We start from the raw sequence: 11,084 nt of genomic DNA, 5'->3' as shown, positions 1-11,084 counted from the left end.
CCTGCATACTCAGGGGTCCCAGGTTCTATTCCAGTCAGGGGCATGTGCCTTGGTTGCGGGCACATCCCCAGTGGGAGGTGTGCAGGAGGCGGCTGATCGATGTTTCTCTCTCATCGATGTTTCTAACTCTCTATCTCTCTCCCTTCCTCTCTGTGGAAAATCAATGAAATATATTAAAAAAAAAAAAGTTACTAACTTTGACCCCCGCTCCAGAGCATGCGAGCAGGGCCAGGTTGATGTTCCCCATTGGGGTGCTGAATTAGTACTCAGCAGTGTGCATGGCATCTGGCTCTTGTGGCGAGAGCCCATCTTCAGCCCTGGAAGTTGTGATTCGCTTCAGTGCCCTGTCATCCACAGTGCCCAGCACTGTGCCTGCATCACTAAACACTGGCTCTGTTTCCTGTGTTGTTTCAGAGGTTTTCTTGTCTCAGGGATATGATGCCTTTATCACCTCCAGGGAAGGTAACACCTGGAGGCTCCCATTGGGGAGGATTGCAGGGCTGGACTTCCAGTGGGCATGTGAGCTGCCACCCTCTTTAGCTCTTGTTGCTTCCTTTTACAGTTCATGGGGGGGCGGGGGGTGGGGTGGGGCTATTCCTTTGAGCCCACCGCACTACTAACGCTGATTGCTTGTGTCATTTGCTTCCTTTTTTATCCTGATCACGATCGCGTAATAGTAGTCTGGATTCCATAGGTAGTTTTAGAGTGGAATTTCTAAATCCTTTAAAGGAGTCCCTTCTTAAACTTCTTGGGAACTTGATGTGCCAGAGATTTAGTAATTTCTTTAATCCAGTTATTTATAACTGGTGAGTTTGATACACTTAAGAACTATTTTTAAAAATCTTTTTATGTGTTACTTTGTATGATTTGTAGGCAAAATGACATGTGCTAACAATATTCTTTTCATTGTAGGTCAGCACCCTGCAAGGAGGTAGTAACATATCCAGTTGTGAAACTGGGAAAGGCCAGAGCTCTTGGATCAGGGAAACATGTCCCGTCGGAAACAGACAAATCCAAATAAAGTTCACTGTGAGTGTTGGGCTTTGTCTTCTGGAATCTGGGTGGGAATGGAAGAGTAATCTGAATTTAGGTTAGAGGCTTACACTAATTTGTGAAGAAAAAAAGGGTTAAAGGTGTTGAACATGATAGATTTAAAGTGTGCCTGTTTGTTGGAGAAGGTGTTAGGAAACTGTTGGGAGTAGGTGTGTTTGATTCGTCCTTAGTATTCATATTAATAAACATTTATAGGATATCTAGAAAAGCCTTGTGCTAGATTCCCAGGCTGTAAAACAATAAAAGGATATATAAAACTATAATGTAGCCATTATTTGATAGTATATGCTAAGTGACAAATAGGAACGCTATACAAACTGTGTACTAGAGAAGTTAAGAGGAGGGAGAGAGCTTTGTAGACTGAAGTAGCAAGGGAATGCTTGAAGGAAGAGGTCCTAGACCAGTGGTTCTCAACCTTCCTAATGCCGTGACCCTTTAATACAGTTCCTCATGTTGTGGTGACCCCCAATTTCATTGTTACAAATTGAACATAATTAAAGCATAGTGATTAATCCCCAAAACAATATGTAATTATATATGTGTTTTCCGATGGTCTTAGGCGACCCCTGTGAAAGGGTCGTTCGACCCCCAAAGGGGTCGCGACCCACAGGTTGAGAACCTCTGCCCATGAACTTGAACTGGGTCTTAGAAGGTGGATTATTTATTGATTTATTCTTATTGATTTCAGAGAGAAAGGGAGAGGGAGGGAGAAAAAAACATCAATGATGAGAGAGAATCATTGATTGGCTACCCCCTGCACACCTCTCTACTGGGGACCAAGCCCGCAACCTGGGTGCTCTGACTGAGAATTGAACCATGACCTCCTGGTTCATAGGTCGGTGCTCAACCACTGAGCAACACCGAGGGAAAACAATGTGAGCAAAGATGTAAGAGGAAGTACATGTGATATGATCAGGGGACAAGGACACTTTGAATGAAGCAGAAGTTTCATTTGTCCAGAAGTCATAGGAAATAAGGTTGGAGATGTTTAACTCTACATCAAGCATGTCAAACTCGCGGCCGGCAAGCTGCATGCCGGCCACGAGTTACATTGTAGAGTCCTAAATGCCAGGCCAGGTTCAAACTTCATTCCATAGACAATAAGGAGTTACTGAAGGATTTTAAATAGAGAGAGTGGAGTGACATTTATAATGCAGTGTTTTGGGATGGATCATATGAGGGAGAGACTGGTAACAGGAAGACCAGGTATGCACTATTGCCTTGCATTATTTCTCAGTAGTTTTGAGTGTATGTGTTATGTCAGTAATTGGATTGTAAACTTCTAGAGGGCATATTATATTTCCTGCTATCCCTCTCAACTTCTAGCACTGCTCATAGAGACTGTTCAAGTACTTTAAAATACCTTATCAAATTAATAATAATATATCTATGTAGGTCTGAGATAATTAATCAGACAGTTTCCTATAATCTGGGGAGATAAGTATCCTCACCTAAATGTTTATAAAAGAGAAAAATAGCTCCCTATTATGGAGGATTGACTAAATAAAGTACTGCAACATTTGAAGAGAATTCAGTGTTATAATTTTTTTTACAGCCCCCGGGGGATGTCCCTGCAACCAAGGTACATGCCCTTGACTGGAATTGAACCTAGGACCTTTCAGTCTGCAGGCCAACATTCTATCCACTGAGCCAAACTGGTTAGGGCTGAAATATTTTTTTAAAGAAAAAAAATCCATTTGAGAAGATAGAATAGACAAGGAAGTAAGAGGACCAAAATTTATTAAAAAGATACTGTATGCCAGGCACTGTGTACTTTTCCTTGTCTTATTGGATACATTTCAAGAGTAGGAGAGAAAACAGTAGAAGCAGAGGAATTAAGGGGACTTCAACATATTATAGATAATGAGATTAGGGTAGCAGACCTCCATAGACAATTAATTCTTTAAGTCCTGGAAAATTTTTTGAGTCAGAACAAGTTGGATTCTTCTAGGAGTATACTCTAAGTGAATGTGCAAGGCTGCTTGATATAAAGGTGAGTGGTTTAAGAAGGATTTAGAAATTGTTGCTAAACAGTAAAATTTAGTGGGGCTGAATGGGAGGATTGTTAAGAGAGAAAATGAAGCATCTCTGGCGTAGGGAATACAACACAGTGGTTAGGGGGATTATCTTCTCCTCTGGTTGAAGGTGAGTATTGACTGATAAAAGGCACAGATGTGACCCCAAGAAGACAGGGCAGGAAAGGTACTCTTAATAGAGATGATGGGTGCACAAATAAGGCAGTCATACGAGTTGGGCGTTTACCTATACAAACCACCTGTCCAAAGAGCCTGGTTAGATTTGAGGAAAGATGAGGTGGATGATAGGATGATTGTGGTAAGGCCAAGGGGAACCAGTAAAGGCTTGTGTGGCCTGTGCCCGTGTCCAGGTGGCATATACCCATCAGCTGCATCTCCTCCCACCATAGCCAGTCAAACCAGGACGAGCTGGTATTAGAGTTGGAAAACAGATGGACAATCAGGTCATGGACAAGGAGAGAATATCACACGTCTACAGCTGCAGAAACGCAGTGTCCAAAGCAAGGCAACATTAGATTGTGGTGGAGTGGGTGGGACTTTGCAGCCTCTCTGGTGGTGCCATGAAGAGAGCTGTGAACAGAAACGTTCAGCTGCCACTAAAAAGCAGACCCAAGGGAGGGGCTATTTTCGGCGAGGGCTTCTCAGGTGATTGGCTAAGCTTGACCGAAGAAGACAGTGGGATTGGCTGATCTCCAAGGGACCTTCTGGTTATTTACTGTTTGGGGACTGAAGCTGATCCTACCTGTTTTGAAAGGTCATCTTCTCATGACAATAATGGCAAATAGAAATTGGTAATTTCAGTCTTCTGGCCACTCGAGTCTCCTATCCCCTTTCAGTGAAATGGAACCAATCGAATGTATTGAATTTAATGCTGCTCATCTATTTAAAGTAAATGGGATGGACCCAAGGTCCGGGAGGCAGGAAAGCTGCCGAAGCTCTGCTTCAGTATCAAAGCCAGTCAGCACTCTGGCAGAGTAATGGCTGAGCTCCATTAGCTCTGCCTTCTGGAAAGAAGTAGATTGTGTGGCATGAAGCTCAAAGCCCACCTAAAAGAATCTATTAAGAATCCCACTGCTGTAGGCTGGCAGCATTTATCCGATTCCCTTCAGAGGCAATGGGCAGGCTGTTCTGACATTTACTTGGCTTTCCTCCGGACTGGCTCTGTATCTCAGAAATATTCAGGCAGACTCTTGGGTTTTCCCCAGCTCATTAATAGACTTGATGAGAGCTTTTGGAATAAAAGCCCAGAATTGTTAGTCACAGAGAAACTGCTGAAGGGCTGAAATCTGTTAGACCTTCCTCCCTCCTTCCTCATCTCACCCCTTCTGAGTATAACTTTTTGTCAACTGTTTCTAGAGAGGTTGAAAATACTAGAGTGCCTTGCATACTCTCATTTGGTGTCTTTATACCAAACAAACCACTAAGAAAAGAAAAACTTTTTCTGAAGAGTTTTTGTTTTCAGATTGCAAAGCTTTCAACTTTAATTAAAAGCTTTTCAGCTTTTACAGAGAAGCAGGAAAAATGCCTTTGTAGTCCCTTCTCTTCTAAAAAGTGCAACTTGTTTTATTTTCATTCAGTGTCCCTGTGAGGTAAATGGTTATGTTCTTAGCATGTGATCGAATCTTGGATTACAGAGACTGTCAGCTAGAAATGGAATCCTAAGCTCCTCACTCCCAATACTAGCTCTTCTTTTCTGAGTTTGACATCTGCTCTGTTAGGATGTGTGTCAGCTGCTATCCTTAATTTCAGTCAGCCAGAAACTACATTTACTGGGTGGACAAAAGTAGGTTTAAACATGAGTATGCAAAACACAGTTTCTTCTTCTTTTTTTAAAATTGATTTTAGTTAGAGAGGAAGAGAGAGAACGAGAGAGGAACATCAATTTGTCGTTCCTTATTTATGCATTCATTGTTTCACTCTTGTATGTGCCCTTACTGAACCTGCAACCTTGGCATATCAGGACAGTGCTCCAACCAAGTGAGCTACCTGACGGGGGGCAGTTTATTCTTATATTATTATTTATTAATTATTCTATTATTTTCCATACAAACAACTGTAAGCATACTTTTGCCCATCCATGCATTTAACTGCACCAAGGACTCAAGAAAGAGAATTGTAAAATCTTTGCCTTTCTAATAACTTTCATCTCAAGCTTCTCATCTGTTTCACAAACTTGCTTGTATGGCCTTGATTTTATCTGATTTGAAAAATCTGAACCAAATTAAATAGTATCTACTATCTATCTATCTATCTATCTATCTATCTATTTTATTTCAGAGAGGAAGGGAGAGGGAGATAGAAATATCAATGTAGAAAGAGAATCATTGATCGGCTACCTCCTGCATGCCCCTCACTGGGGATTGAGCCCACATTTCGGGCATGTGCCCTTGACCAGAATCGAACCTGGGACCCTTCAGTCCACAGGCCGACACTCTATCCCACTGAGCCAAACCGGCTAGGGCTCAAATAGTATCTTAATTTTATACTAAAAACAGGAGAAGTGGCACTTTGCTTTTTACTATGGGAGCATAGATGACTTGTTCTCAACTATTAATAGACAAATAAATACCCATATTAAATAAGATCGTTGCCCTACATTAATATCTAGAGATTACAGGATTATTTTTAACCTACTCTAACAGTCTCAAGATAGAAGGAAATGATTCTACATTATACAAGCAGGCAATTGTATAACACTTCTTAATCACTAGTATCTATGAATCACATTATACTTAATTATGACATACTTTTAGCAAGTATCACTACTTTCTTGTGAAAGGATAATTCTGAACAGCCAGATTTTAGGGATTAAATAAGTAGTGACTACTGGAAGATTATTCACATATCTTTTCCTATGAGGTCTACCAAAATCATGTCCTTTTTTATTGTTTTTATACAGTTTGCTTTAGTAGATGTTTAAAATAGGAATAAAGTTTACCTTAGCCTTTTTTCTCAAGCCAGGAACAGAATAAAATGTAAGAGCACAGCTTTTCTCTCCAAACTGCCAAAAAGGAATGACAGTTAGTTTATTCCACCTGTCCTTGGGAAGATTGCCTAGATGAGCAAAAAGTGCTAGCTAGGGAAGTTATATGGAATCGACCATTTTCTGTTCTGTGAAGGCCTAAATATTTAAACATCAATAGACAAAAATAAATTTTAAGCTCCAGTTGGAGACCAAACTGAAATACTAGCTGCTATTGAAAGATACATATGCTTTTAGATGCCCTTTTACTAATCCAATGGTGATTTCCTAATAGAAAGGAGGGTGAGGTATATTTTCTAAATATGCTATAAACCTAGCTGATTTTAGTTAGAGGGGAAGGGAGAGAACGAGTTTCTGGCTAGGTTTCTTTAGAGATGAGCAGTATCACTGACGAGAATGATCTATCCCTTGACAATTAATTATATGCTGGTATATAACTTGTTCCATAGTGCCATATCTGCCCATAGCCACGAGGTCCGAAAACATGCATCTACCCAGAAGAATTCAGTAACTATTCCAATTGGCCATGGTCTTGTGATTACAGTGGACCAACGTGGAGAAATTAAATATTTTACTTCTGCAAAGGAAGAAGAGAAGACACTATAACACAGAATTCAATTTTTGCTTTCCCTAGCAGTAATTTATAGCCATGTGTCAGCTTATTTTTCCTTTACTTAAGGGCTGTGTAGTTGCAGTACATTTGAACTCTAACCACCTTTACTCCTAGTCACAGTATCAGTCAGAGTACCCATAATATTAGTTACTCTGACCCAGGCCTGGTAATACCATATGGTATCAGAACCATCAAAATGATGGTTCCTGTTGTCATATACTGGCCCTGACAACATTATTTTGATATTTGAGTTCTATTTATCAGTTTCTCATGATATGAAGTAGCAGTACCACTAGGATTGGAGCCATTCTTCTCAGAGACAGCATTTTTTTTCAGCAAAACCACTCTGATAAAGCGCCTAGCCTTCTGCTTACATAACTACTAGAAAGCAGTTTAAAAACAATGGAGAGTAGGCCTAACCGGTTTGGCTCAGTGGATAGAGCATCGGCCTGCAGATTGAAAGGTCCCAGGTTCAATTCCGGTCAAGGGCATGTACCTTGGTTGCGGGCACATCCCCAGTAGGAGGTGTGCAGGACTGGGGATGTGCCCAGGAAGCAGCTGATCGATGTTTCTACCTCTCTATCCCTCTCCCTTCCTCTCTGTAAAAAATCAATAAAATATATTTTAAGAAAAACAAACAACATGGAGAGTAAAATTGGGCAGACCTAGGTTTGAATACTTATTTCCACCACAGACCTTCGTTTTCTCCTAAGTAAAATGTGGGTAGTTATACCTACCACATAGAACTTAGCAGAGAATTAAGGTAACAACTATAAAGCATTTAACATAGAATCTGGAGTGTTCAGCACTTAGCATATAGTAAACTCTCAATGAATATTTGCTGAATGAATGCCTAAGTAACCCCATGAAGTTTACTTCACATCCATTCTTTCATTGCCTGAGGACTAGTAGTGCAGATCAACTAACCTGTTCATTTTTCCTACATCATTGTCTCCTGCCTTGGAACTTGAGCCTATTTACTCCCCTTTCTCTCCCCAGTAAGAAAGCGCTATTGGTCTATTGTCAAACATTTCACTAGGGCTTTTATTATTCTCTCTTGGTAGCTGGAGAATGGGGACTGTAGTTTCCACTCTGACTGAGATAATGGAAACCTCGAGAAACCCAATTCTCTTTTCTCCTTATGCCTGGCCTCTTGGAAATAAAAGAACACTTAAATGTTAACTCTTTAGTGACCACACAGATCCCAGGCAGAGTTCATCAGAAGCAAATGTATAATCAAGGACAGGTCTAGGGCTTTTGGATATTCCATACAAACAAACAAACAAACAAACAAAAGACCAAGGACACCAGATGAAATATTTGTTGCAAATTAGATGGCATGTTTCAAGAAGTGTGTTCCTCAGCAGAAGTATGTTCTCCTTTTAATCCAGCAGTTCTCAACCTATGGGTCGCGACCCCTTTGGCGGTCGAACAACCTTTCACAGGGGTCGCCTAAGACCATCCTGCATATCAGGTATTTACATTACAGTTCATAACAGTAGCAACATTACAGTTATGAAGTAGCAACGAAAATAATTTTATGGTTGGGTCACAACATGAGGAACTATATTTAAAGGGCCAGAAGGTTGAGAACCACTGTTCGTTTTTTTTTTGGTTTTTCATATATGATTTATTCATTTTTTTATTTTATTTTAAAACCTGTATGGTTTTATGAACCGGTGTCTCCCCAATAATTTCAACGAGAGAGAGAGAGAGAGAGAGAAGATGAGACGATCCAATCTGTGAGTACTGCCTCATTTAGGTTTCAGCTCCCGGGCGGCAAAAATGTTTTTGTTACATCCTCCGGGAAAGGAGAGACGGAGGAGAACCACTGTTTTAATTTATTATTCACCTCATTGTTGATTTGCTTATGGATAATTCTGATAGGCATTAGAAAGGAAGTCAAGGAAGAACTTCCAGAGCATGTCTTAAGGCGAGTGAATGAAAGACGGGATTATATACTATTATCTAGATGGATTATTGGAAGCACTGGTTTATAGTCAGAGATAGACATTAACTCATGGCATAATGCTAATACCTTAAAATTCACAGATGGTGCCCATATTTGTTGCTATATCTTTATCCTATTCCTTTATCTCTTGCCTCTGTCTCCCCAATCCTGATGGAAGGTTGTAAATGGAATTGAGATTCCAAAGCTAAATTTATAAAGTAGCAATTGATCACCTTTTAAAAGGGAGGAAAGATTAGGACAATTTAAGGGAAACATATGATGCTTTCTAGAGCATCTGGCTTACCAGGAGGAGTAGCTGAGCCCAGAAACAGTTGTAGGCAACAAGCTGACTTGGAGATGGATGACTCCACCACAGGGTACCTGCCTGTCTTTTACCTTTGAATGGTCTGACTTTCCAACTAGCTTGCCTGGGGATGTGCTGCCCAGCTGGTGGCCTGACTATTTTTCCTTGTGACCACCAGGGGATCAAGTATTTGCTGGGCTAGAAGAGCAAGCCCGCCAGGCGATGATGAAAACTGATTTTCCTGGAGACCTTGACGGTCAACGACAAGCTATCCAACAACTAAGAGATCAGGACTCCAGTAGCAGTGAGTTCTGCACCTTCTGGTAATGACTCAGGGCAATGGGAGAAGAATTATCAGAGTGTGTGTGCTCTGGGGATTGTGCATGGGGTTGGGAGGAAGACATGAAGAAGATTTGTGGATCCTCAGTGTTCCCAAAGGTGTTCTAAGGTCTGTGGGCATATTCTTATCCAGAGAGCGAGAACAGGTTTGGCATGATAGTTGGTTTTTTTTTAACTCATGGACTGCAGTACTTGGCACAGTACCATAACAGATAGGTTTTGATGATTGTGAGAGATAGGGCATAGGAATAATTAGTGCCCAAGCAGCCCCTGGGTTAGGTCAAGTGAAGAGAAAAAAATCCCTGTCTCCTTTTGGATCTATTTGTTCATAATTAATAAAATGTAAGAATGGCATTAGTGGAAATTTTTGCTTGAGGGCCTCATGTTAATGTTATACAAGAGATATAATGAGATTATGCATCATATAAAACGCTAATGTCAAGGCCTCCCTTCCCACACCAAGGCCTAAGTAGATCCCTGTGGTTAAAAGATGGAAAAGACAGTGGCTGGTATCCAGTCGAGTCTTGTGGATCGCCTGTTCCATGACCTGCCTGAACACATACACTTTGAGATGTGTTATTTTCTATGATGATTTCCACACTTTACTAATGTCATCCATACTGGTTATTATTAGTGTTAATTCAGAGAGGGATTTCAGATTTTTCTCCCCATTTGGGGTTGGGGAAGAACAAAGAGAGAGAGAGTTCTGCAACCTTCTAAAAACTACAGTTTCCACTCAAACTGTTAATTTAAAAAAATATTTAGCAATTAATTGCTCAGGTAGAGAAAAATAAACCCAAATACTTACAGAAAACCTGTGGGAGCCATCAGTTTGAGTAATAGGTAGGAATGGCAACATCGATAAAAGTCTAATAGGTTTCCGTCCTGGAAAAGATGCAGCGTCCCTTTGGATAGCATACTTTTTTTTTTTAATCTTTCTAGTAGATATATTTGGATTTTTGATAAATTACAAAAATGTGTTTGATGCAATGTTATCTTAGACTAAGCTTACCAGTATTCCAGATAAGCTGGTGAGAAAGTATGGTATGATTTAATCTGTGCCAATCCTTCATTATTGAGATGAATTCAAACTAAAGCTTTGGGCTTGGGAATAAGGCCAGATCCAGTATACCAACCAAGTGGAGTTTCTAACAGAGACACACATAACTACTAACAGATGATTTGGTTGGATTTTCTTTTTTAATATATTTTATTGATTTTTTTCAGAGAGGAAGGGAGAGGGATAGAGAGTTAGAAACATCCACGAGAGAGAAACATCTATCAGCTGCCTCCTACACACCCCCTACTAGGGATGTGCCTGCAACCAAGGTATATGCCCTTGACCGGAATCGAACCTGGGACTCTTCAGTCCACAGGCCAATGCTCTAGCCACTGAGCCAAACTGGTTAGGGCTTGGTTGGATTTTCTTTTCTTTTTTTAAATATATTTTATTGATTTCTTACAGAGAGGAAGGGAGAGGGATAGAGAGTTAGAAACATCGATGAGAGAGAAACACCGATCAGCTGCCTCCTGCACACCTCCTACTGGGGATGTGCCCGCAACTAAGGTACATGCCCTTGACCGGAATCGAACCTGGGACCCTTCAGTCCGCAGGCTGATGCTCTATCCATTGAGCCAAATCGGTTAGGGCTTGGTTGGATTTCATTACCATCCTATACAATCCTGAATAATTTGGTTTCTATTTCCACCACAATAACCCAGCTGCCATGACAAAAGTCACCAATGATGCTCTAACTGACAAACTCTTTAAAAAACTTGTTTATCCTCATCTGAACTATTTTTTT

The 11,084-nt window shown here is 40.7% G+C and overlaps 1 protein-coding gene across 7 annotated transcripts in view; it reads left to right on the top strand.

Moving 5' to 3' along the window:
• ZNF821 (zinc finger protein 821) overlaps positions 1 to 11,084 on the top strand; it is a 38,562-nt gene that overhangs the window by 20,636 nt on the left and 6,842 nt on the right. For 3 of the 7 annotated variants that reach the window (XM_006755799.2, XM_006755800.2, XM_006755801.2), the window contains 2 exons: positions 913 to 1,029; positions 9,119 to 9,244. In XM_006755799.2, coding sequence (XP_006755862.1) covers positions 990 to 1,029; positions 9,119 to 9,244 — 166 coding nt within the window. In that variant the 5' untranslated portion in view covers positions 913 to 989. Of the gene's footprint in view, positions 1 to 594; positions 807 to 912; positions 1,030 to 9,118; positions 9,264 to 11,084 lie in introns of those variants that run through there. The other 4 variants (XM_015558810.1, XM_015558811.1, XM_015558812.1 and 1 more) reach the window with 4 other exon arrangements.

This window comes from Myotis davidii, unplaced genomic scaffold (assembly GCF_000327345.1).
Source record: "Myotis davidii unplaced genomic scaffold, ASM32734v1 scaffold453, whole genome shotgun sequence".
NCBI lineage: Eukaryota > Metazoa > Chordata > Mammalia > Chiroptera > Vespertilionidae > Myotis > Myotis davidii.
This window is presented reverse-complemented; position numbering and strand designations above follow the sequence as displayed.